A 25,531-nucleotide genomic window follows, 5' to 3' on the forward strand; every position below is an offset into this window, starting at 1 on the left:
GGAGACAGGAAGAGCAGTTTTGACCAGTTTGCGCTCTCTAAGCACTCTGAAGTATTCAAGCTAGTTGTACACAGCATCTAACCCACAAGTGCACTTTGCGTCGTGTACCAAACTACAGTGCTCTGCGATGTGTGAGGCATATGTACAGGTAGGCCAGCTGCTCCACTTTTAACTTATTCAAAACAATATATAACTAGGAGCCAGCACTTGCCAGGAGGCAGCTTAGCCCGCTGCAAATGGACTAGGAAGTGCCCACACGTTGGAGACCACGCTATGAAATTTCAGCAACCCGCGTTAAGTTCTATATTGCTTCTCCACTCCTGTTTGTGAGGGGCGCATCTACAAGAATAAACAAAGGAGGAATGAACTATCGAATTCGTGCCACCGAACAGTCCCTGGGAGTCCCTGTAAGGTTTCTACACACCGCGAATTGCTGCTCTGTGGTAACTCCCATAAAGGACGGACCAGATGAAACTGTGGAAGATATGCATTTTAAACAACACTCGTTGTATTGAAAAGCCAGAAAAAACCAAATCTGTGCAGTATCCTTGCGCAGTTGCCGCTTAATCTTTCGTTGCCTGCTGATGCTCTAGGACTTTGGTCTACAGTCTAGCATAAAACTTCGTCTTCCTGCCTCCTCATCCACTCTTCCGCGCAATGAATAGCCAATAATGGCCCAAACTGTGCAATCAAAAGATGTTTTGTCGTTCTTCTGCTCAGAAAGTCTCGTATTTTGTGGACGGAGTGCTCACTCGGGCGCACGGCTGGCTGTTCAGTGTTTCTGTCGGCGCTGGTAGTGGTCGCATTGAGTCAAGTTATTTTTTTATTTACAAGTGAACCACTTTTTTTTTCATGGAATGCTTGCGTATGAGTCATGTAAGCCGTGTCTTTGTGCTAGATTACCAAAATTGTTGTCAGACAGACAGTCGCTGTAGCGGACTATTTTCGCCGTTCGGCCGATTTTTTTGTGGCTACACAACTGAAAATGGATTCTCAAAAGCAGACGATCGCAGAGTTTGTAGGCACGCTTCTTCTCGTTTTTAGTGCAGGCTTGCTGCCCCTCTTAAAACTGGAGTGTCTTGATTTTGCAGGAGCACTCGCGTTGAGCTATGGCTTGCTGTTGCTAACAATGAAGGGGTTGGAAGCGAAGAGCCTAAACCCAGCCCTTACTGTCGCCGATGTGCTACGTGGGAAGTTGGAAGCTGGTGCCGCTTGTGTCTTAATACTAGCGCAACTAGCGGGTGCCGCAATCGGTGGCTTTCTTCTTTCCGTATTTCTGCACGATTCAGATATCTTCCCGGCCTCAACGGAGATAGCCACCACTGATCAGTTCATAATAACCCAGCTGGCCTTTAGTTCTGCGCTCGTATTTGCTTACATAAGGGGGGCGGGGGCCAGCAAATATGACGGTCCATGGCTAGCTGCCCTCATGTACGGGGCGTTCATGATCGGAGGTGATGCGACTGCATGTCTCAACCCAGCTGTCGCATTGGGCGTTAGTGTGTCTCGTGGAGTCTCGGGAGCAGCAACAAACGAAACTTGGTTGGCGTTGCTCATTCTGATGCCCTTACTGGCTGCGGGTGCTGCTTATCTACTGGATAAATCGGCACAGCACAACTTGCAGCTTTCTGAGCTCATTGGCACCTTCTTCCTTAGTTTCGGCATCATTGCCGCAGCGCTGGAAGGGGGCCTTTCCGCAGCAGTTGGCCTTGCCTTCTTCTCTGCCGCTGTTGTTAGGATGATAGCGCCAGCGTCCGGAGGTTCCCTGAATTGTGCAGTCACTGGGGGTGCTCTGCTGATTGAAGGGCGCGGCATTTCCAAAGATGCGATTACCATATGGCTGAGTCAGCTAGCTGGCGCCGTGTTAGCAGCGATAGCTGCAGCTCAGGCCCTAGGTTCAATGCCCTCTGATCTATTCCTTTTGGCAGGAGACTGGAATATGGTGGCCGTCTCTCTTGGGATCAGTGCGCTCCTGATGATTGCCTATTGCACAAAATTCGGCGACTTTCTGGGCTCCCCTGCTGTGGCTTTTATAGGAGCCGTTTACGGGGGCTCGATCGCAGCAGCGAAGAACGTAGTTTCAATAAACCCATCAACAGCCTTAGGTGCAGCAATCGCTTGGTTTGTTCAAACAGGAGAAGTACCACAACCCCTGGAGACAGCTTCTGCCGTCTTCGTTCCCGTCATTGGCTGCATGGCTGGTGCAATACTGCTGCGCTTCATCCCCTCAGAGTATCGCAGAAGGCTGTAGGAGACCTTCATGAAGTGCATGTTGTTTTCTTTACCCAGTCGAAGCGGTAGAATTGGACCGCGCAAATGCATATGTCGTCAATGGGGTCAAAATGGAATGCAGTTCTATGGGCAAACGGCCTTAAGGAACACTTCCAGGGTACCTGAACGATTGCTGATGCAGCGAGGGCAAGAACGGATGAACAGCAGAACGCGCGAATACCCCTACGCCGTCTGCTGTTGCCTTTGGCATATTTTTGCCCGAACTGGGCCTGGATTCAAGGTTTTAGTTTTTTAAGTCTTATTACGAACGTGCTTCTCCTTTCTTGGTCTTCTAGCGTGGCTCGAATCAACTAACGACTAGCAATAGCCGACAGATATCCACCGATGGTAGACGCCTGAATGGTGATGAACCCCTGAATTTCAGCTAGAGAGAGAACTAGCATAATACTCTTTTTAGCTGCTTCCTGCTCTTTCGCTCTTTATCTCTAGAGGCCTGGTACCAAGAGTACCCGTATCATACTGATTGAAACCGCAGTAGGGCTTAAGTTTCTGTCTGTCATGCGCCTTCTTATTGATGGGCTGCAAGATAAAGAAAGTTTAAGACGAGATGCACGCAGCGGTGGTGATAATCGCACATGAGGGAAAGAAAGTGATGAAAAAGTGCGTCATTACACAAGAAACAACCACATGCGGCTTTTCTGCCGCATCCCTAGAGGTATAGACCCTCCGGTATGTCGCCTTTCTTCCTATAAAGGGCTTTTTCCTTAGCCTGACGCAAGTCGTCTTGTGTAATCTTCATTCGCCTCTCACGCAACGCCAGCATGCCCGCCTCAGTACACATCGCCTGAGAAAAGAGGAAAAGGATGTGGAGAGACAGCGAAGACGTGAGAGCAAAGACACAGCAGCACGAATGTACCCGTGAAGCGTGAAGCTGAAAGAGGAAGATGCCGAAAAAGCGCAGGATTGACAGACAGCTTTGGCGAAATTGGGAGTAACACTGCCCCAGTCGGGATGATGATTGTGGCTTGTGGGTACCTTGATGTCTGCGCCTGAGAGTTCATCCTTCACCAAAACGAATTCTTCTAAGTCGACGTCGTCAGCCATCGTCATGCGTGAAGTATGGATCTGAAAATCAGAAACCAATGAAGGCGATGGCAGATCGCGCGCCACCAAGCATTTTGAGTCGTGGCCTATTCAGCCTTTAAAGAAAACTCGAAGCGTTGTGCATGAAAAACCCTCCAGCAGGGCACACAACGATTGAGAGAAAGCAGCGCATACTACAAGGCTCCCGCAGACAGCAACGCGGAAACTTCAAACTGCCAGCTTCCCCTGGCCTCCCTCCCTCCCCCCTTCTCCCCGCCAGACGGTGTCTGTTGCCCATTTTGCGTGTCGCTGGTTCGCCTCCTTCCCGCCCATCGTACTTCAAAGATTTTGCGCTTCGTCTTCGTGTCAGGGTTCGGCAGTTGGATCTTGCGATCGATCCTTCCGGGTCGGATAAGGGCAGGATCGAGAGATTCTATTCGGTTGGTGGCCAAAATCACTTTCACATCGCCTCGAGCTTCGAAGCCATCCAGCTGGTTCAGGAGCTCCAACATGGTTCGCTGAATTTCCTTCTCTCCGCCACTCGTCGCGTCGTATCTGCACGAGGTGTAACTCAAGAGAGGCACAGCATACTTGCGCCGCAAAGCAGAAGCGCGGGAGAGGGGGAGGGCAACGCAAAACCAGTGGGTTCTACCAAAGGCGGCCTCCTCCCTGAATCCCTCTACAGCGCGACAGCCGAAGATGCCTGGAGCGCACACCCGGCAACCCTGCAGCGACAGAGGAAGATGAGGACCAACCGTTTCGTTCCCACGGCGTCAATTTCATCGATGAAGACGATGGACGGCGCATGCTCCTTCGCTAACTTGAACATCTCGCGCACGAGCTTCGGGCCGTCTCCCAGGTACTTCTGGATGAGTTCGCTGCCAACGACGCGCAGAAAAGTGGCACTCGTCTCGTTCGCCACGGCCTTCGCCAGCAGCGTTTTGCCTGAAGCGAGCAGCAAAACAAGCGATTCTTTAGTGGCACGGCGCCAGAGACGTTCCAAGCGCGAAACACACACAGGGAATTCGACTGCATGCGAGAAGCGCCTCAAAATCACGTCCGCACAGCCCAGAGAGCAGCAGCTGCTGCGCAGCAGCTGCTGCTGCTCTCTGGGCTGTGTGCGAGCCGGGAGGGCCGCATGCAGCAGACACACAGACGAATGGAAGTAGCACATGGAGTTCGGGGAGTGGCAAGAAAAATCGCTTGCACGTGACGCTCTCGTTCACGAGGGCCAGAGCCAGACGCACCCCAAAGCCGCAAAGAACAGGGAGGAAGTCAGAAGGGAAAATTTTCGCGGAGAGAAAGAAAGGAGTATACGAGGACGCGAACGAAGATAGAGAGGGGCACGACGACACACAGAGAGTGAGAGTGCATGCGGATGCAAGGGCAAAAACACGTGGGCTTTACCGGTTCCTGGGGGGCCGTATAAAATGACGCCTTTAGGGGGAGCGATGCCGATGTCTTCGAAGAATTCAGGATGGGTCAAGGGAAACTCGACGGCTTCCTTCACCTCCTGAGGCAAAAGCGAACGCGTCGAAGGAGATGCAGAAGGAGTATGCAGCAACAAACAGAGATCGGCCATGCGCCTGTTGGGGAGTTAAGAACGGCAATAAGGAGAAGAAGGTTTCATGGGGAGGCCCCCTAAAAGATCACCCCCCACCACCAACAAACATTCGCCTGCTGAAATACCTGAATTTGCTTTTCCAGCCCTCCAATGTCGCGATACGTTTCCAGAGGAGCCTTTTCTACTTTCATGACAGAAATGAGAGGATCCACCTCGTCGCTCAGGATGCCTACAATGCTGCTCGTCTGAGCGAAGCACGCATGCGCAAGAAAGACGAGGCTCCCGAGGACCCCTGGAATTGGCGTTTGCGCTCACACCACGAAGTCTGTCTCAATACCAGAAAGGAAGCAGCGCGCAGGGAGAACGAGCAGGCACACGTGCCGCGAACAGAGGCAGTGCATAGAATGGTACATTCTATGCTTCTCCCCTTCTTCCCTCTCTTCCTCCCTTCTTCCCTACCTCCATACACACGCTTCTACACACTCAAGAGCGCAGAAATGTATACAGAGGGGTGGGGTGTGTGCCAGTGGAAGAGGGGCTCATAGATGACGCCAAGGAGTGGCAGCTGAAGGCACCTTGTTGTGGAGGAGGACAGAGCATCCAGGCTCCAGCAGATCCTTGTCTACGAACGAGAGAATGTTGACGTAGTACTCTGGACCTATAGAAGAGCTGACGATCGCATGCTGGTCATCTATGAGCTCTTCCAGGGTGCCCACACTCAAAGGTGAGCCCCGCAGTTCATCCACTCGGGAGACCTCTTCCTGCAGGAACAAACATCACGCAGCTTGAAGAAGCGTAGAAGCGCGATTCAAGCGAGCCAAGGATTTGCGGCTGTTTTGCAGAAGCAGCTGGAAAGCGGCTGCAGCAGTTTGGACGCGTCAGCGGCCATGGTCGGGGCGCAAAAAGAGAGAGCACGACGCGAGGAAGACAAAACTTGTTTGTAGAAAGGAAACGGTCTCAGCAGGAGAAAGCACTCTCTACTCGTCGAGTGGCTGCTGCTGCTGCTGCTGCTCTGCAGGCGTTTGGCCTGCAAGACGTGGACGGGGACTGTAGAGCCTGCAGAACAAAATTCGGGGTCGTGAATGAGTGCAGCCACGCACTTCATTCCTTTCCTCCGCTGGCTTATGATGCTCTTGGTTGCTAATGTACTGCGGCACGCACAAAGACGCAAAGGCGGAGAGAAGGGCAGGGGGTCACCCTCGATTGAATATTTTACCGAAAAAAAGGCGGAAAGCCGTGGGGGACGCAAACAGCCAAGCACACAGAAAGTGCAACACGGCGCTCGGGAAAAAGAGGCGAGTCTGTTCCCTCCATATGCACGAAAACAGAGTTGCAACGCAAGAGCAGTTCATAGAAGCATAGCACCTCCTGCGCGTCAGACAGACACGTTTGATCGTTGAAGAAGGTTGAACACTCAAACATTCTCCCCTTTATGCCTTCTTCTTAATCCTCGCGCCGTTTCATGGCCAAGCAAGGGTAGAAGGGGAAGGCTAGGAGGGGTTGGGGTGTACAGTGGACGTTTGCAGACAGCAGTACCTCCTCCTCGAGTAGCAGGTAATCCTTCACACGTTCCAGCTTCAGCAGACGCATGCGGCACTTTGTTACTGGCGTCACTGCAACAAAGAGACAAAGAAAGACGCGTCTGATGAGGATCAGTGGGCGGACGCAAAAAAATTGCGGCAAAACGCCACGACATGAACTCGCTATGCGACCGCAAACCCTCGAACTCTCGTCGGCCCCTTGACAACTCGCCGAATGAGTGAAGCAGACTGCAATAGGGGAGACAACAGAAGCCGCCATTCAAAATTTCACCGCTCGGTAATTTGGAGGCGCCAATAGTGCCCTTTGGCTTCTTTCGCCTCCCGACGTGTGAAGGCGGAGCAGCCTCGAGGGGCTTCTTCTCCTTCTTCTTGTCCCTCTTATCATCTGCTCGAAAGAATGACACGCAGTCTCCCCAAGCATACACGCGTTTTTAGAGCTCGAAAATCTGGCTTTGCCTGCCCTTTCCGGTGAGCATCGGACACCTGCTTCGAATTTGAACATGGAGAGTAAGGAGTTCAGCATCTGCCGAACGAAAGTTTTTGTTGCCGCAGTAGCCCCTGGAATTCATCGTGCCACTCATTTCGCTTCGTGTGAACGTACCGCCACCCCCCGGATGGCCCGGAATGTTGAAACCTCCATGCGCATTGCCCATCTCCTCGTGGCTGGTCCGGCAGATTCAAAAATGCGCCGTGCAAGCCTCAATGTCGACTGCCCCCTCTGGCTGCCTGCCCTTCTTCCCTTCTTGTTTTTTGGCGCGTTTATATGAATTTACGTCCCCTTTATTTAACTTGCTTCGTTCGTCAGATTCGTGCTGTTGCGCAGCGGAGAGCAGCCGCCTGTGGTGTTTGCCAGTGTGTGGCAGCGGCACCCACGGGAGCTGCGCCTTGCTGCGCTGAAGGGATCGCAAACGGTTTTGAAGAGGGGAACGTAGGAGAGACGAAGAAAATGGGGGGAATGCAATAGGGGGCTGCAGCACGTAGGTTTCCTCTCATGCCATTCCCCGAAATAGCTGCGCGCTCTAAGTAGCAGCTCGGGAACGAGGGCTGCACCCTTGTCGCTAATCCGCGGGATTGGTTTCGGTAGAGACACCAGAAAACGGTAGAGACTAGAGCTGACAGTACTCTTAGAGTCGCTCTTATTGGGGTCGTCGCCATCCTCCACCGTCGAACACGCAGACAGCAGCCCCTTGGTCTAGGGCTGCTGCCGACACACATGCCGCATGCAGCAGCAGCACCTCATGATAGTGGTCGAAGGAATAACCTACGGGCCCCCAAAGCCTAGAAAACCCTTACAATTTATTTTCTCTGTTGGTTTAGGCATAACTGGTAGGCTCTTCTGGTGAACAAGGCGATGTAGGTGCAGACTTGGCCTAGGACGCTGTTTTGCGACGGTTTGCTGCTCTCCTTAAAAAAGCGAATCGCAGCGTCGACCGGCGCATCCGCTTCCCCAACCTCACGTTCTTCAAGCTCGAACTACGTCCCTGCAGGGAGCGAACCCGAGCAGTAAGCAAAGAGCGCTCTCCTTCTGCTCCTCTTCGGGGTGTTGGCAGAAGTTTCGCTGCGGGCTGCCGGCGGCTTCTCTTGTTTCCTAGGGGCTGTCCTTACCACCTCTTCCCTAAAAAGTCTGGATTCTACTTCTGCCTTGTTCTGGCTTTCCTTTGGGTCCAAGCGGCACTGGTGTGTGCCCCTTCGCTCGCCCCGTGCGCTGCCTATGGCGCAAGGCTGGAATGGCAACGAGTGAAGGGGGCTCGCAGGGAAAGCTCCCTCTCATCTCGCCTAGCCAGCGGATCGGAGGGTATTGGCTCCAAGGCTTCCAGGCCAAGAGTCCATCGTCGTACTAATAGGAGAGGAACACATCGCCGCAAAGGTTGTTGACGGCTGCAGAGATGGAGCTCTTGCGCCGTTGCTGCGTTCGCCTCTTTGCAACTTCTTATGCGAAAAGCTCTTTCCATGAAGGATCGATAAACCCCTTCGCCGATGTGCAATGGTTCGTCCGCTTGCTTGCGCGGCAGTCAATGAAAGCGGGACGCTGAGGAGCGCCTGCGTTCATGTGACGGCGCACTAAACCCTCGAACGCTCTGCTGGATGTGTTAGGGTGCCTGCCTGCTTGCTGCGTTCTGAGACTGCGCGCTTCTATAGCGGCTTGCCGCCTGCCTTCGCCTGCAGGATCGCGCGGCCTTTCATGAAACGGAACATGCCCAAGAACCACGTGTTAGCCAAGCCTCACAGGTCGCTGAAAGCTGTCACGCTTCTCGATGAAGAGACGCGAATCAACTGGCATGTCATAGACGCCAAAGGCAAGGTACAAGCCGTGCCAGCTCGAGGGGGCTTGATGGATGCCCATGCATGGACGCGTTTATTCCTCCAGCGGCGAGGCCGTTGTTGTGGGCTCTAGAGCAGTTCTCGCCACTGGGGAGGCGCGGGGGGGGGGGGGCGGGGAGGGGTTGCTTGTGGCGTCTGCGCGTGATAACTGCGGCGCCTTGGATGTCAGAGTGCTGCGTTTTCTGCTGGTAGAGCGTTGGAGGCCTCTCTGCGCAGATCAGCCGCTTGCTGCAGGGGAAACATCGTCCTGACTATTCGCCTCTGAAGGTGTCGGGAGACTCCGTCGTGGTAGTCAACGCCATTCACGCCAAATTCTCGGGGCACTCTTGGGACACAAAGATCTACCGATTCGAGAGAAAGAGTGCGGAGAAACTGTTTCTTACAAGCCACCAAGCGTTGTTAATTCTTGAAGTCTCTCAGATGCGCGCTCGACGCCTGAATGAGGCCCCCCTTTTGCAGGAGGAGGGAGCACGGCTTCTTTCGTCATCGCGCGTTTGAGGGCGCCGTACTCCTTCGACGTGCACACGGGATGCATGCGCGGTAGTTGGGGCTTTCTAAGGCCGAGCGCTCTCCGGCAGGGGAGATTGGTGGGCCCACGCCGGCAGGGGGGATCCTCGTACGGAGAGGAGATGGCGTTTTTCACGCGTGTGTTTGCGCATGTCGCTTGTGTGGTGTCTGTTCCCTCTGCGTCGTGCAGCGCATCCAGGCGGCCCTAAGGTTGTGACTGCAAAGACGCTCATGGCTCGCAACCCCTCCATGATTGTAAGTCCTACAGGCGGGGAAATTGTGGAGGGCAAGGGGGGAGGGGTGGGGGACCGGCTTTTCAGCCAGAAAAAATGCTGCAGGGGTCTCTTTATAGAGGCAGTGAAGGCTTATTTGGACTTTGGCGCGATATTTTGCGGGGTATAGGGGACTCTATTGGGGTTGTCGGGTGGGCGTACTGACAGTGCTGTGCGCTTGACGTTCGCATGTTGGTTGGGGGTGTTGTTCCTGCTGGCGGCTCGAGCCGATGTGCATGACTGCACGCCACGCTGCGCTCAGATAAACCTGGCCGTGAAGCGGATGCTGCCCAACAACCGTCTGAGGCAGTTATTCTACAGGTAGGGGGAGAAGGGAGGGGAACGGCCCCTTTTCCGTCCCTTCTAAGCGAATCCGCTGGCCTGTATCCGCAAAAGGCGCACCTCCGCAGCGCCATGAAAAAGACACTTTGCCTGTGGCGATCCCCTTCTGCTGCGCCTTACGCAGGCGGCTGTTTGTGTATCCCGGAGCTCTGCATCCTCATTGGCAGCTGCCTCAGGTCGTGGTGCCTGCGCAGCCCCCCCCAGAGGCTCCCTGCTGTCCGTTCTCCCTGACGCTTCCTAGGGAGGAAGACGCCGCAGAACGGATAAACGCGCTTAACGAAGCCGCTGAGCTGGCAGCGCGAGAGGCCTCAGGCTTAGGGGGCACGCCATAACAGCCGCCTGCATCGCTGCAAGCTCTGTGCAAATAAGTTTTCTTCTTGCACGAACTACGGATTCTGAATAACGCACGCAGACCAGTTGCCGCTCGCAGCCAGCCCAAGGCAGAGTTACAGGAGTTCCTGCAACTCGGAGAATTATCCCATCCCTATTGCGGCCGGGTGTGGCTTCTTTGCTTTCACTGCTGCCAGAGCTGCCACGACTCCGCAGCTTAGGGCCATGCGGAGCAGCGCCTTTGCGACTGCAAACGCGCGCACTGCGTAAACACATGTTAGCCGACTCAGTAGCTTCGCCTTAGGAAAGCGACGTCCGGCGCGAACTGTAGAGGGCATTACTGCCATCTAACCCAAAACTCAGGTAATAATTGATTAAGCGATTCTGCAATAGAACTGTATCTGTTCTTCGCTGGAAATTTTCTCTTGGGGTTAAACGTCCACAAGACGACACACTGAGTAACTGCCTGTTGAGGAGAATCATCCTGGGGGCACTTCCCAGCTCAATGCAAGATAAATAGCACGTTGTTGAATGTCTCGCAGAAAAACATTTTTGTTCCCGTGACCCCGCCTGTGAGTTGTCCCGAAGTTAGAGGAGAGGGGTGCGTCGCTGGACCCCCTTGGTATGTTGAACATAATTAGCAGTGCGTCTTTAGCTTGTGTCCAGCTAACCCCAATCTGCAACACATTGTACATTCGAGCAGACAAACCATGTCGGTTCTCTACTTATTTCCAGCTAAGAGTGGCTAGTGTAATAAGAGGTGTATACGTGGAGATACGTCTCCTATATACTGGCAGAATCAAAGGGCGATAGGGCCACAGTGTGCGTCAGTTACAGTGCCCAATATATAGTTGGGTAGTGACCGTGAAGCAGACCAGCCAGATGCGGCCTCGGCACCGAACACAGCAGGGAGTCCCATAGCTGCCCATGCGTGTCGGTACCTTAAATTAAACCACAGAAAAGGCGTATATCTACGCTTGGCGACCAGGTCCTTGAGATGTTCAGGGAGTGCTGCAGCTTTCAATGGTAGGGTTTGTGGGTCTGGCGGCGTAGCTGGTTGCTTGCAGTGAATGTCGTTGCTCTTTGCTACCCTACTTCGTCCTTCCTAAGCGTTGAACTACTTTAATGTGCGTACAGAAAACGTTGAGAACGCGCATTTTACACGTTGCCTCTGCATGGCAAGGGCCACAAGAGCTCCGCCGACGCACTTAGAAATAGAGTTAGTGGCGAAGTGCGCTCGGAGGTGATTTCTTCAATATTCAAAGACATAAAGAAATTACTGCTCTAGAAATATCTATGAACATAGAGTTTCCATTCGGTGGAACTCGTGCTTTGCCGCACTGGTCCAGTGGGGTGATTGAAATCATGGCGTTGCATTGCGAAACCAAAACGCATTGGTGGTAAACAATCAAGAACCATGAAATCGGGATATATTGATGTAGTTTAAATATATATAAACGCCTGAAAACACTAGAAATCATAGTAGAGTTGCCGCCTAGAAGACAATGGGCGGCTCGAGTTGCAGGCGACCTACAAAACAACACAAGCTGGCCAAGACGCACCAGGGAGTAACCTGCGCCCCTACCAGCTTTATATTTCAATGTTAAAGGTAAATAAGCCCTAGTTGGCATGACTTTCTGTTGTTTCGGTTAGTTTTTTGGCGCATCCCCAGACAGAAGCCAAGAGCAATATTCAATGGCCGGCGCCGTTGCCAGCTTAGTTCTGCAGCTTGTATAGTTCAATCGCGTTCAATTCATGGAGAGGAAATGTATGAACCATTAAATTGGCCTCGTCTGGCCCAGAGCTTGGCCGCCATTCTCAAAACTATTCGCTGGTTAATATCGTAAGTCCGCTTTAATTCACATTCTTTCGAGCAAGACACGTATGCATGCCGAAAACCCCAAGTGCCAGAATTAGGTTGTTCGCTCCCATATTGATTAACCGTTCCAAACAGTCATCTCCAATGCAGGACAAGCGGAGCCTGGAAGAGAAGTGACACTTGACTATTGCCGTTGTTAGTGCTCTTCGCATCTTCGCCGTTACTTCTTAGCCCCATCCTCAGAATTCCCGCTGTGGAAGCAAATCGCGTGAAGGCAGCACAGCTAGATAAGTGGCCTTCTTTTCGTTTCTGGAGCATTTTCCCCAGGAGCACCGAATGCGATTCATTGAGGTGTTTTTAGCTGCAATTCGGGGGCTTTTGGGCTCGATCCAGCAGCCACATGGGCACACCGATCGGGGGCGATGTTGACATGAAAGAAGCAGAAGGACGTAGCAGATGCTTTGCGCGGCTGTCTTCATAGAAGGTGCGCCCAAAGGAACCTGCGAGTGCCACCCTCAGACTCAGGCCACAGGTGTAGCTCCCTTTCATGCTATTTTGCTTACGCGTCCATAGTTTCACACTTCGCTCTTCGTCGGCATCACTTGCACTGTGTTTTTGCGAGTATATCAGCTTGCGTTTAGAGGGCTTCCCATTATGTTGGCCACCTCCCTCTCGGCTTCACCCGCGCCTGCTCCTTCCTGTGCCCAAGTGTATGAACCGCTGCTTCTTTTTCCATGTGCAGCTCTCTGCCCGGAAGTACCACTCGCTAAATGTCTTCCACTGTCACGAGCTCGAAGCCTTTCGACCAAGGCGCTTCTCAGCAGAGGGGGACCCTGGTGCAAGGCGAAAGGGCTGGTCCGCTGCTAGTGAAGCCCGCAGCGACTTCACACGCACTCACCAGTCAGGGAAACGGCCTCTGCCAAGCTGCGATAGACACCGAGCAGCAGAATGACTGCAGAGCGCCGCCCTGTGCGAGCTCCGGCACGACGAGGCGAGAAAGCGATGAAGTGGCCGCCACATTCGCAAGTTCTGAGGCTTCCTTCATGAGGAGTTTGTCGGGGAACGCCCCTCCGAAGACTGAGGCTCCCAGGGGAACCCCGGGTGTCTCTTTGGAGAAACACTATTCGAAATCGTTGCTGAGCGCAGCAGGGTTTAGGACTTTTGTCTTGTGCTACCTTTCATATGCTGCACTGTACTTCACGCGAAAGCCCTTCTCAGTAGTCAAAGAGGAGCTGCGGTTGGAATTCGGCGTTTCGGCTTTTGTCTTAGGCTGCATTGACACTGCGTTTTTGGGGTGCTATGCGACTGGGCAGCTATTGCTTCCATTGTGCCTTGCGGGCTCCTCTCGCGCCCTTCAGCGTTGGCTGATCCTTGCCTCTTTCTTTGGCTCGTTTGCCACTGTCTTCGCCTTTAGTTTCTGTTCTGGCCCCCAAGGATTTGCGGTCTTCTGGGGTTTGAACGGGCTGCTCCAGGCTCCCGCGTTCCCCGTTTTTGTTGAGCTGCTGAGCCATCGCGTCAGCACTGCCAGCAGGGGAAGGGTTTTAGGCTCCTGGACGACCAGCCAGCAGCTCGGTAAGACGCCCTGTGGAGTAGTAAATGATAGGGGAGTGTGTCTTGAAACAGGCCTTTAAGCCACGCGTAAACAGCACTTGTGGCTAGTCCGGACCGTCGATCCTTCGGCCTTACATGCTTCCACTCTCTTTAATCTCGCTCATGAACTTTAGCGCCTGCAACTCAAGCGGTTGGGGACGGCTAGGAAGTCACGTGCGCACTTCATGGGAAGCTGGCGATAGCGGCTCAGCAAGCGCCTTTTCCGAAGGCTGCCATAGGCTGGTTCTGTGGGATAGCTAGCTTCTCGCTCTTCTGAAGTTTAGTTCTGATGTGTCGTGTTTGCATGTCGGTTTCTCGGTGCCTTCAGGAGGGATGGTTGCAACCCTCTTCTGCTCTCTTGTTGATTGGATTGGTGGGTGGCGATCGGTCTTCTGCTGTTCAGCCCTCCTGTGTCTCGTGGGAGGCCTCGTGCTCCGGTTGATCCTCCCGACAGTAATGCAAGAAACTTTTCCACAAGATTTTCAGGAGGTAGAAATCCTTCCCCTTACGCAAAGTCTCGGGGGCTGTACAGAGGAGGGGGGGGCCATCAAGGAGGGCACTCTGGAGAGTCCTTGCCCAGGTTGCGCCTTGAATAATCTGGCTGTTCGCGGATCCGTAGATGCTGGTGCATCGCACCTTTCGACAGACACTACGGGGGAGGGGCATCGTGGGAATGAGCGTTCGTCGGCGGAAGCTGAGGAACGCCTTCAAGAGGGGCCAGGGGGGACGCTTTCTACAGCGCTGAAGCCGCAAAGAATCACACTGCGCACAGAAAGCCCGGAGGGGCTCCGGGCAGATTGCAGCCTCTTTTCGCGAGAAGACGACGAAGCAAGGGAAGGCAGCGACAGCAATTGGGAAACGCAGACACATTTAGAAGACGAGACATGGTCAGAGCGGGGAGGTGGCTCTTGTTCTCAAGCCCCGGGGTGGAGCAAGATGCAACTGCCCGCAAGAGGTGTGCCTCTGCCAGCAGCTTGCAGCACGAAGAAGGGCGTCGAAGAGGCCTCCGTAGCCGCATCATGCACGGAGAATGCGCTTCTGCAATGCCCCCAACAGGGCGGAGGCCGAACACTGGGAGGCAGCCGCCTCTCTAGAAGCCCTCCTGTGGGCTGTGCGCCCCCCCCATTTCGACTGACGGGCATGATAGCGCTCTGTGCCTTGGGCTTTTTCTGTGTCAAGTTTGTTCGGTGCAGCTTAGCCTTCTGGCTGCAATACTTCCTGTGCAGAGAGGGTGCCATGCCCGTGGCAGCTGCGGGCTTCGGCTCCGTTTTGTTCGACGTTGGAGGGGCCGTGGGAGCCGTAGGTGCAGGCCTTCTAGCGGACAAGCTGCTCAAAGGTACTGTTGAAGGGGAGCCAACAGGGGCTCCAAGCAGTGCCTGCGGGAGTAGCTAGAGAGTGGCAGTCGAGAACGCGTCTGCGGGAATCTCGGCAGACGGTACGGCAGCAGGCAAGGTGTTTCCCCCACGCATCTGTGGTGTGTGTATCGCTTTTCAGGACGCCGTCTAACGCTGGCCGCCCTTCTGTGCGTTGGGACCAGCAGCTGCCTCTTCCTGGTGGCATGCTCGTCTCGGCAGCTGCAGCGCCTTCGGCTGGCACGAGAGAGCCTCGCGCTAGAGCGCCAGGTGTCTCTGCTCCTTCTCCGGAAGGAACTGCAGGAAGATTGGACTCGCCTGCAAGAAACGGAAAGCCTCCGCAACGCAGAAGAAGCTTTGCCCAGGCACTCCTCCAGTGGCAGTGCCCTGAGCACGCCGGGTGGGGGGGGGCTGCCAGCAGAGGATGGCGCCGCATTGTTTATTGGTTTGAGGGATTCTCAGACGTTCTTCGAAGAGCCTCGAGGAGGCTTAGAGGAGGAAAATGCCGGTGAAAAAGAACGCAGCGCAGCTTCGGAGCAACGCCTGCCCCCACCCAGACGGGCGAAGGAGGCACCCCGGCAGTTACTTCTGTTTCTCTCAAGACCTAAGGAGAACCCCAGCTCACCAAGCGAGGAAGACTCAACAGCCGCTACCACTCCAAGAGCCGTTGCGCGTCCAAGCCGTGGGGGACTGCCTTTTGGCGGAGAAATAACTTTGACGCAGGAAGGCGAAGCGGGGAGGCCGCGTGCACCTGCTTTAGGCACAAGCATGCCAAGAATTGCGTCCCCTTGGTTGGCTGCAGGAGCCCTCCTGGCGTGGGCACGGCCCATAGATCGACTGCATCAGACAGGCGGGGAGGGGCTCAAGGAATATCATGAGCAGGAGGGCCCCACAGCGTCTCCCCACGAGCTGATGGGCCCCCCTAGTGGTCCACTTGCATCGGCCTACAACCCCCGGAAATTGGAAGCAGTGGAAAGCGCTGTAAGGGGCGCCTCGTCTGAGGCCGTTGACACTGCATCTCCTGCGGTGCCAACCTTCACACCGGAGATGGAGGCAGGCATCCGTAATGTTCAGCGGCAACATGAGGAGAGAGTTTCTATGCTTTTGCAGGATGCGGAACTCAAGAGCCACAACCTGCAACAAGAACGCAACCACCAGCTGCTGCTGCTTTTATCGTGCTTAGTACTTGTTGGGTTGTTTGGTGCTGGACCCGATTCAGTGCTGGGAGCCTCGGCAGCTCTGGACCTCTTGGAGCTCCCAGGGGCGCCGCAGAACAGCCCTGCCGCAGTCTCAGCTTTTATTAATGCGGTTGGAGCATTAGGGGCCCTTTCTCAGGTCAGTTGGGGGCCCTCTGTAGCGCAGTGAGTTGCGGCACAAAGAGGGAGAGATCCTGCGCAGATAGATCGCCCGCCGCCTACCCCGATACACACACGAGCACGCTCTACGAAAAGCTATATGTACATATATGTATGCACAGTATATCTGGCTACCATTGTTGAGTTTATGAGGGGCTGCCTAATCGGTTGTTGCTGACGGTGCTTCAATAGGAGTACTGCTGAGGCCTTCCTCGCTGCACACATCCTGGGGATGGTTCTGGCCTGCTGGAGGCGTCCCTGAACCAGGCGGTCGACTCGCATGTGTATTGCATGCCTGCCTGCCTTCATGTGACCCCTTATCTGCCTTCAGGGTATTTGCACAGCCGCAGTTAGCGAGCTTTACGGCTGGGACGTCCTTTTTGGCCTCTTATCTGTTTTGTGCCTTTGCACGGGAGCCCTGCTGCTCCCAGCGGCGCTACGCGAGAAAAGGTGAAGGGCGAAGTTCATCCTTGGCGCGTGTACTACCGCGGGTGTCTCACCATCACATTTAATGCCGCCTGCTTTACAAGCAGCTGAGTTCGCGTGTCTCACGAAGCCGCTTCGTCTTCTTGACAGAAACGGGGACGGCGTCTGCTAGCCATTACGCCAAAATCACCGTAAACCCTCCATAGGAGGCATATTTAAAGACAGAACGAGGTGCTTTTTGGCCTCTTATTTTGGTTGCATGTTACGGCTCCCACAGGGCTTTTGGTGAGCGATTCCATCACGTGTGTCCAAGCTGGAAACATTGACAGTTGCGCGAAACATTCGAGCGCATATTTTGAGTGCCCTGGCTTCAAAAGCCACTAAAGTGGGTCACCCTCCGATCTCTTCTATCTAGGAGCCCCTACCGGGGTGGAGGCATGAACTCAGAAAGAGTTTGAGTAGGAAAGACTAGACAACGGCAACACGGCTGGTTCTGTGTTTCGGCATCAATCACGCTAAGAAATTCGTTTACGTTGGTGACGACTTTGCCAATTTTCTTGTTACAGCTTCTCCGGCCTCGTGCCTGTCCTAAGGAATGGGCTCGCCATCGGCTTTGATTCCCCTGCGTCGAGCACTTTAAAGGACGAGGCTATAGCACTCCATTTAGAGGAAAAAAATAGTCTACCTCGCAGCTTCAATGCGTGGAAGACACCACCTTTTCACGTGGCTTAATGAATAAGCTGCAGTATGTAACGCCAGAAGAACGCAAATCTTGCAGTTTCCTGTATCAGGGGGAACGCACATGTACTATGGCCCTCAGCGCCTGAGGGACTCTGCGACGTCCACCACCGCGACTGCAGCCGTCCTCTGTCGCATTTTCAGGAAATATAGATCATGTGACTATGATCTTCATTTTTGGAGTCAATTGCCCCAGAGGGCTCTCAGAACTCGACAGTTCAGCTAAAGAGGCGCCCTTCTGTCGGCCCTGCCCAGTGGCCGCTCCAACGGACTGCCGAATATTCACCTTCCTTATGTGAGTAATTAACAAGAATTCTCTAACAGAACCACTGTGAATATAGAGCTTAGGGCAGTTTTATGAAGTCCAATCGCTCAAAAGGGAGCTGCTTTTGCTAGTGTCTTCGGTTCTGGCGGTGCAGCCCAAGAGGCGAAATACAAGCCGGGGGCACCGGTTCATGGAAGCACAGTGGCATCCTGCGCGCTCAGGATTGTCCTTTCAGTTTTACAACTGTCTTTTCAATGGGCACAATTTGTCCATCATGAAGGTGCCAAGCCCTGTGCGCAGTAGGCTTCGAGTGTCCATCAGCTCGCCTTCGATGTGCCGCCTATTTTCTAGCTTCTTGGTCTTTGCGGGATTCTTGCTCTTTGCACATGCCTCTGTCGCCCCCAAACCCACTCCTTCTAGTGGCAAAGCCTCTTCTGAGAAGCAGTATGGGGCCGAAGGGGAACGGGGCCCTACACATCTCGGGCGGCTCCACGAGTACAAGCGCGTGGGCGCAGATCTCGTAGGCCTGTGGCGTGAGTACACCGCAATGACCGATGCCCTGAGCCATGCTATGCGGGACTACAACGTGGCGATTCGGCAGGAGCAGCGGGCAGAGCTGTCGAGAGTCTTGGCCACCAAACATCAGAAAGCCGAAGCCCTCGTTTTACAACAGAAGAAGCACGGGGGCAGCACCTTCCCAACCTCCCGTATCTATGGAGATATAGCCAGTCTTAAGGAAATAAAGAAACAGATGAAACGGCTGGAAAAAAAAGTTGGGCAGATACCCCCGTATTCGCGGCCTGAGGAAAACGTGATGATGATACAAGCCGGCACCACGCCAGTGAACGTGGCGAGAGCTCTTAGCCAAAGCTCTGCCATTCTCTTTCACAAATCTTTTGCGTCGTATTTCTCTCACCTTATAACGTTCAAGAGGGAGTATGACGTGCTACACAGCTCCCTATTCAGCATGAAGACCACTGCAAACGGCACTGGGCGCAAAAACCTCATTAAAGAGGCGGCAGAACACAGCAACTTTTACGACCCAGAAGCCCCCTTTTCTCTCCACTTGCACAAGGCCAAATAGGGGGAAACCTTTAGGCGCCAAAGGGGTGGCAAATGGGTGCTTTAGATTCATGCAAACTGTAGGGAGACTCTCAGAGAAGCCACCACCGCACATTGCGGTACCCCCAACAACACTGTGCAGAGGTGCCTTTTGCATCTGCGTTCAGGAGTACAGGCCTTGAAACGCATCTGCTTTTAGTTCTCTTTGTGCATGTTTCATGTTGCAGACAGGTGCTGGGACCTTAGCACCATTCCCGCTGCCTGTTCAGACCGCAGAATCACCAATCCTGCGAGTTTTTTAATTGTTTGGCACGTCTCATTCTGCATCTGAATAACGCACACACCCCGTGTAGCTGCAGAGAAGACCATGAGGAGCTGCTGGAAATCAGGGTGAAATGAGGGGAAAACAAGAGGAAGCATCAGCAAAAAGTGAAGCAGCAACGACGGTCCAGAGGAGCGATTGCTTCGAATAGCGTATAGCTCTTATGAACCCGAATCTACGGTTGCCGCGAACCCACAGGCCCCGTTCTAGATTTCACATGTCCACACCCTACACTCCAGCGTGCGCTACCCCATGCTTCCACCTGCTCCCCGCAACGAGCTAAAAGGGAGAAGCACATGCCCCATAGCTTTAACTCAGACACTGTACGCACCTTGCTGTAGTGCGTCATGGTGGCCCGTGCGGCGGAGGCAAAACCGCCCGCATTCGCCGGCTGAATGTTCGCCGCTGGGTTTGGAATGAATCTCCAGCGTTTCTGTTCCACACCTTGAAGCGCCAGGCTGCCCATGAGAACTGCCATCAGCCCGACGACACCCAGAAAGAACTCCCTGGGGTCAAAGCCCGCCTGCCCAGTTGCCTCTTCCGGTGCACGTGAAGTTGCCAAATCTACGGTGTCCGAGAGCCCTGCCCTTTCTGATGCGTCTTGCAAGTGTGCAAAACGTGGATGCAAGTACTCGTACAGCTCAAGGAGAGATTGACAGGACTCCATAAATAGTTGGATGGTTGCTGGAGGAAGCAGCTGCTGCTCATCGTTTTGCTGCAGCTGGTCTGTTGCAGTGCGACATGGCAGAGAACTGCCGCCAGTTTCAGGGTCAAAGAGGAGCACCATGAGGCCGAAGAGCACCATGGAGGACTTGAGGGCCCTTTCCTTCGGGTCTAGCACGGCGTCGTTCACTGCCACCGCAGATGTGCTGTCTGAGTTCAGCAGCGCCGCAACTCTTTTTCTTGCCATGAGGCCAGTATGTTGGGGTGTTTCGTGTGCTAAATGGCTGAACGTGAATGTATGGCCGTAGCTGGGTACTACTGGCTCACCACAGGTAGCTGCATGCTCATGCTCAGAATCCACACCAGTGTCCTCCCCGGTCTTCTCTTCGCTGCAATTGAGTGTAGTGAGCTGGGTGACTTTTGAGCAGAGAGAAGCAGCGAGCTTCACAAAGGTCGGTCTCCCCATGTGCATCATACTCCTCCGCTCAGCTACTCCCGCCCTTAGCAGCAGAGAGATAACCACGCGGAGTAGGCTTGAGTGGGCGTCATCACAGGAGCGCTCCAACGCTGAAGAAGGAAGGCAATAAAAGAACTCCAGTGTCTCCAGAATTTCTTTCTGATAGAACCACAGCGCAGCGCTAACAGTGCCAATAGTACAAGGAAAACTCGGTTGCTGATGCACTGCTAGGTACCAACGATGGCAAGCACATACACACTGATCTATCGAAGTCATGGTCTGGTCGCGCTCTCGCGAACCCCTCAGTTATCCTACCATCAGTTTCATTTGATTTGCACTCAAGATGCTGTGTCCCTGGTGAACCTCTTCGTAAGCCCACGAGCAAAGTAGAAGAATCCATGCTGCCGCTTGAAAGATGCCGGTGAGCGACACAGACAGGTCTTGTGCATTCCCTGAAAGCTCAAACACTTCAATCCATGTAACTTTAAGGCATCACGTAGCGTGATAGGCAGGCACACACTGTCAGTAGATACAAACAGAACGTGACTAGAGTAACTGCAGGGTAACAGAGCCTTACCCGCCGCTGTCCTTGCCGCATTCAGCGCTTGTTCAAGGAAGTGACCAACCCCACCCCGTACGAGAGCATAGCAAACTTGGCGTTTGGCCTCCGAAGCTCCCTGCACACCTAATTCGTCTCTGTTTCTGGAAAGTTTTAGTAGACGGCGGTGGAACTCGCACGTGCTGCAAGGGCATCTGAGCAAGCGGTGAACAAGCACACCTGACAAAACCAGACGTGGTTTGAGAGGGGGCGTCGTACACGTATACAGCGATCTAAAGAAGCTTGAACGCACTGTGTCAATTTCACGAATAAAAGTTCTTTACATTGCACAGCGCAGCAGAATTCCGGTATTTACATTAATTGGTTTCACCAGTAACCTGCACTCGAAGGCAAGCTCTAGGGATTTGGGGCATGGCAAAAGTAGTGAACAGAGATCGAAGAGAGCGGCGTATCAAGGGTCTGCCGCATATCGTGGAAGCCTAACCTTTCTTCACGGCAGGCAAATGAACTGCAGGACCAACACAGTGCAGCCCGAACAGCCCGGCGAGTGATAGAAGGGCCTATGCCGAAGAAAGCTACCGCACTGACGGTCTGGATCTGCAATAAAAGAGTGCACACCCCACGGGTTCAGCATTTGGTTTACAAGCCTTAGCAGGACGGATAAAACCCTATGGGGCTAAAACCCCTTTTGCGTCGCTGTACGTTGCAGCTGACCTGCAGTTTAATCATTTCTGTATCTGGAGAACTATTTGCCAGCTGCTCAGTGAACCTCCTAAGGAGGCCCGAACAGCGCACGTGAGAAAAGCAAACGGCCATTCTCGTCACCTGTGCCAGCAAAAGCAAACAGACGAAAGGACAGCAATGCAGTCATCTTAAGCTGAAAGGCTCTATGCCTTAGTGTGACCCTATATGTATAACTTCTAAGACTCAAGATTGCAGAGTCGTTTTTAATAGAGCGTCATGCGTAGCTGGGCGGAGGGGGGGACACAGGAACTCGCGAGCCGTAGTGTGCAGAGGTGTCATTTGTTCTATGGAAAATTTCTTGCACTTAACGAGAATGCAGGTAGTAAAAGAATTCGTTGTTTGCTAGACTTCTCAGTTGCATACGCAAAAAGAACCACACCCATATGTCATTCATATCAAATTAAGATGTGCACACTATGTGTGACAACAGATGCAACGAAGCTTACCACCCTATGTGGAGGAAACGTCCATAAAGTGGAGCGAAGGAGTCGAATCGCAGTAAGCTGCAAGAAATCCCAGGTATCTGTACACTGAAGAAACATTTGATACTCATCTGTACTGGCATCTGAAACCGTACTGCGCGAGAGGGTAGAATTGCATTCTGGTGGAGCCTTGAAGGAAATGAAATGGAGCAAGGCAGAGAGAAATAGCTGCATGTGGCTCAATTCGTTGTCCTTCCAGTTGATATCGATGTAATACGCATGGCGCTCTGAGAGAAAATAAGTTAAAAGCGACATGAGGCCCAGATCATCGTCAAACGGGTCAACTTCCACTAACTGAAACACCTCGTATACCTGAGCAGACAAACAGCAGACAACTCACGAGAAAATTCAAGCTGCAGAACCAAAAAATCAATACGCTAGCTTGGATACATGCACATATCATGTGCCTCTGCTGCAAGCCTTCGCACCGAAACATATGTATGCGGCTATGTTTGTCCATCATTCAAGACCATCGGCTGTTAGCCTGATTTTTTTCTCAGTGATGCTTTAAATTCATTGTGTTCAAGCGGTGAGGTACAACGCTCGTACGTTAAAGAGCTGTACGAACACAGCCGGGTTGGTCGCTTGTTCAGGTACTTCTATGACTTTGCAGAAAAAATTATGAACTCCGCATTCAAAAAAAACCTCGGCGACTTCCATCTCCTTCCGTGCGATAAAAAGCTGCATTTTTGCCCTTCGCTTCGCCCCGTCATCATCATGGCCAAGACTTAACTCAACGGTATCGCTCTGAGGAACACATTCCTTCACGGCTTCCTCTCTAGCTTTGTTTCTCTCCTTTTCTATTTCATCTGCTAAAGTTTGAACATACGACTCAAAATTCCCGCCGCAGCGCAGGCATTCTGTTGCGGCTTCTACTAAGCAACAGATATCCGAGGCGAATTCACTGCGCCGTGGGGGCTTCGAATAAATACCAGGCATTTTGTCTATATCCCCAAAACCGGTGAATTCAGGAAAAGCGCCAGATGTCCTAGTGCGTGCTTGCACGACTTTGGGGTGTAACTGTGAGTTGGGTTATGCGCGCATTTGCAAGGTCAAAAGCCGATAAAAATGCATTAGAGCTTGGCCATATGCTGTTATGTACTTCGATCCTGCTGGTAAATTGACTGAGTGCGCAAGAATTGGAATCTTTAGGCTGTTGCGCGAGACGGCACGTCGTGCATCTACGAGACACGGGAGAAGGTGAGTGAGGGACAAAAAATGATACTAATGATCCAGGTAGCTTTAAAGAATTATCATAAAATGGCGCTTGTTTTTGTTGTTTCGTAGGAAGTCACCCATAGGGAGAACAGACGTCAGCCACTGCTCTGGCTCGCCTGCTAGGCCCTAGCATCTGCAGAGTGATTTGCGTTATTTGTGTGCGATGAATAAGCGCCTTTAGCTATGATCTACTCAATAAAAGAAATGAAATAATATTTTGTAGCGGTGAACTACAAAGATACGGACGATGGAATAGAGTTTTCCTCCTGGTTCTGGCATAATAAAACATCCCGTGCAGTCGTGCGCAACTCAAGTCGCAAACAGCTGCCCGTGGAGTCTCTGTAGAGCTCAGCCTTCAGGCCATGTACGCCCCATATAATGAAATAGCTCGTGATACGGCCAAGTCACGGTTCAGAGAAAGGCTAGCAGTATCAAGAGTAGCACTACCTCCTTCAGCCTTTCCATTGACACTGCACACCTTCCAATTTTCCCAGGGGCATACTTTTCTCAGTAATGCCGTTGCTGGTCCTTTGCTTCCTACAAAGAAAAATGTTACGTTGGCTGATTAAATTTGTAGAACAACATAACTTCTAGATGAATGAAAATAAGGGGCCTGTGCAGGCGCCATCCGTGAATACCAGCAACGGATATGGTCCTGCCGGCCGGCATCCACTAGTACCAATTTTTTTCGAGTGTCTTGCATCTCAAACTTCCAAAACCGTATCCTGCTTTTAAGAAAGCTCTAGGATGTCGTTAATGGTTCGGCTACCCTTTGCGTACATCCATCGGCAACGATTGCCCGTTGTTCTTGACCTGATTCCGCTGCCTTCCTCAAAGAGCTTTCTACGCTAAAAATATTTGATTACATCTTTTGCAATGATATCAAGTGACAGTATCTGTATGTGCGTGGAATTATGGCAACCGAATCCATCCTCATCGCTATTATTTTGAGCAGGGATTCTTAAAAGGTAGCCCCTTCTCAAGCTGGGATTATTAAACGTCATTACCCCTTTCGTTGGGTGGGACGCCTTTAGTCTAGCTCTAGCAGAGGATCGTTGAGTGTTGGGCTGGGCAATTTAGCACCAAGGTAAGACTTGAGCTAGAGTATCCGGATGTAACTTTCCTTTCATAACACTACGCATTGGCAAGGAGTACGAGCAGATATGATGAGGCTGAGGCGGTGAGCAGGGAAGAGTTTAATGCTTACTGCGACGCTTACATGCATACCCAAATCCCTACTTCCCTTCTGTTAGTCTCACATACTAGAAGGGATCACTTGGTGCAGAGCTCCATCTATGAGGTTTGAAGGCAGGGTCCAAACTTCACGCTGGTTTAAAATTGAGTTATCGAGTGTTCCTCAGAAAAACCTCCGACATCTTGTTTTTACGAAGTGAGAGTATTCTGCAAGAAATAAGTTATACGAACTTGCAAAGTAGTTGGTTTAGTCTTCAGGACGTCTTTGTTAAATACAACAAGTGTAGTGAAAAGTGTGGGAGTGTGACTGGGCCCCCTACATCTTTTCCCCCTATTTCAAAGAACAGTTCCTCGTGTTCTGCAGCTGAATGTCAGGACCGACTGCCCATGGGGAAGCAAATAATTTCTCACCGTCTGACCACTCTCCGGGCAGACAGACACAAAAGTAATACAAGAAAGAAACGCAAGTGTGTACATCAGGCACGGAACCGATATCTACCAAAAAAGCGCACTTGTCAATAGCGAATGAGGGACCAAACCAATAGACAACCGGAGCAGCGCGATGGCTCGCTGTTCTCTGACTTGTCAAGTCTTAAGCCCTGTGGCGTGAGAAACCAGGGAAAACTAAAGTGTGTAAACAAGACAATACTTACCAGTTTAGCCACGCCTTCACTCCTCATGCAGCAATCGCTGCGGACATCCACCCGTCACGTGTAGCGTAGTCAACCTGCGAGCTGTAAAAGAAACATAAGGAAGAGTCCTGCGACGACATACATGATAGTGCCCGCGCGTAGATCTGAGTGTACGGAACACCTTGACAATAATGACAAGTATCCCTTCGAGTACTAATCTCAGATAAAGGTGGCAAATGCACACAATGAATGCGCTCGAAAAGAACATGTACCAAGAAACGCGAGGAATACCATCCATGCCTAGTAGCCTTATTGACGAAACAGAGCCACAAATCATCCCGTCGGCAACAAAGCCCGCAGCGGCTCCTCCGTCAACCACTGAGGAAGGCGGTCCCCTCTCCACTTCACTACGCACTCCCGTCTAATGTGTCCTGGGCGCTCAGTAGTTTTTGAATGCACA

General features: G+C 52.6%; 6 protein-coding genes across 6 annotated transcripts; 4 read left to right on the plus strand and 2 right to left on the minus strand.

Annotated features, from left to right (window-relative positions):
- The first annotated feature begins 985 nt into the window (after positions 1-985).
- On the plus strand, positions 986-2,251 carry LOC34622241. The gene has a single exon (XM_022735413.2). The coding sequence runs from the start codon at positions 986-988 to the stop codon at positions 2,249-2,251; it is 1,266 nt and encodes a 421-aa protein (XP_022593181.2).
- A 690-nt stretch (positions 2,252-2,941) lies between these two features.
- LOC34622240 (26S proteasome regulatory subunit 4 homolog B) lies at positions 2,942-7,073 on the minus strand. Its single transcript, XM_026335089.1, has 11 exons — positions 7,022-7,073; positions 6,692-6,805; positions 6,416-6,492; positions 5,980-6,027; positions 5,455-5,640; positions 5,005-5,124; positions 4,723-4,828; positions 4,071-4,260; positions 3,654-3,870; positions 3,268-3,357; positions 2,942-3,076 (listed from the first exon to the last, which is right to left on the minus strand). The coding sequence occupies exons 1-11, from the start codon at positions 7,071-7,073 to the stop codon at positions 2,942-2,944; spliced, it is 1,335 nt and encodes a 444-aa protein (XP_026190874.1).
- Positions 7,074-8,306: 1,233 nt separating this feature from the next.
- Positions 8,307-11,597, plus strand: LOC34623265. Its single transcript, XM_026335127.1, has 10 exons — positions 8,307-8,407; positions 8,587-8,722; positions 8,935-9,103; positions 9,440-9,504; positions 9,784-9,842; positions 9,988-10,188; positions 10,587-10,651; positions 10,771-10,853; positions 11,045-11,249; positions 11,482-11,597. The coding sequence occupies exons 1-10, from the start codon at positions 8,307-8,309 to the stop codon at positions 11,595-11,597; spliced, it is 1,200 nt and encodes a 399-aa protein (XP_026190912.1).
- A 1,185-nt stretch (positions 11,598-12,782) lies between these two features.
- Positions 12,783-16,319, plus strand: LOC34623266. Its single transcript, XM_026335128.1, has 6 exons — positions 12,783-13,154; positions 13,520-13,584; positions 13,737-13,816; positions 13,931-13,989; positions 14,089-14,938; positions 15,097-16,319. The coding sequence occupies exons 1-6, from the start codon at positions 12,783-12,785 to the stop codon at positions 16,317-16,319; spliced, it is 2,649 nt and encodes an 882-aa protein (XP_026190913.1).
- Positions 16,320-18,012: 1,693 nt separating this feature from the next.
- LOC34623267 lies at positions 18,013-18,822 on the plus strand. Its single transcript, XM_022736396.1, has one exon. The coding sequence runs from the start codon at positions 18,013-18,015 to the stop codon at positions 18,820-18,822; it is 810 nt and encodes a 269-aa protein (XP_022589548.1).
- A 194-nt stretch (positions 18,823-19,016) lies between these two features.
- Positions 19,017-22,966, minus strand: LOC34623268. Its single transcript, XM_026335129.1, has 7 exons — positions 22,577-22,966; positions 21,992-22,339; positions 21,612-21,678; positions 20,820-21,092; positions 20,558-20,694; positions 19,454-20,401; positions 19,017-19,127 (listed from the first exon to the last, which is right to left on the minus strand). The coding sequence occupies exons 1-7, from the start codon at positions 22,964-22,966 to the stop codon at positions 19,017-19,019; spliced, it is 2,274 nt and encodes a 757-aa protein (XP_026190914.1).
- Between the last annotated feature and the right edge of the window lie 2,565 nt (positions 22,967-25,531).

Source organism: Cyclospora cayetanensis, unplaced genomic scaffold (assembly GCF_002999335.1).
Source record: "Cyclospora cayetanensis isolate NF1_C8 unplaced genomic scaffold, CcayRef3 CcayRef3_contig_6, whole genome shotgun sequence".
In the NCBI taxonomy this organism is placed as follows: Eukaryota; Apicomplexa; class Conoidasida; order Eucoccidiorida; family Eimeriidae; genus Cyclospora; species Cyclospora cayetanensis.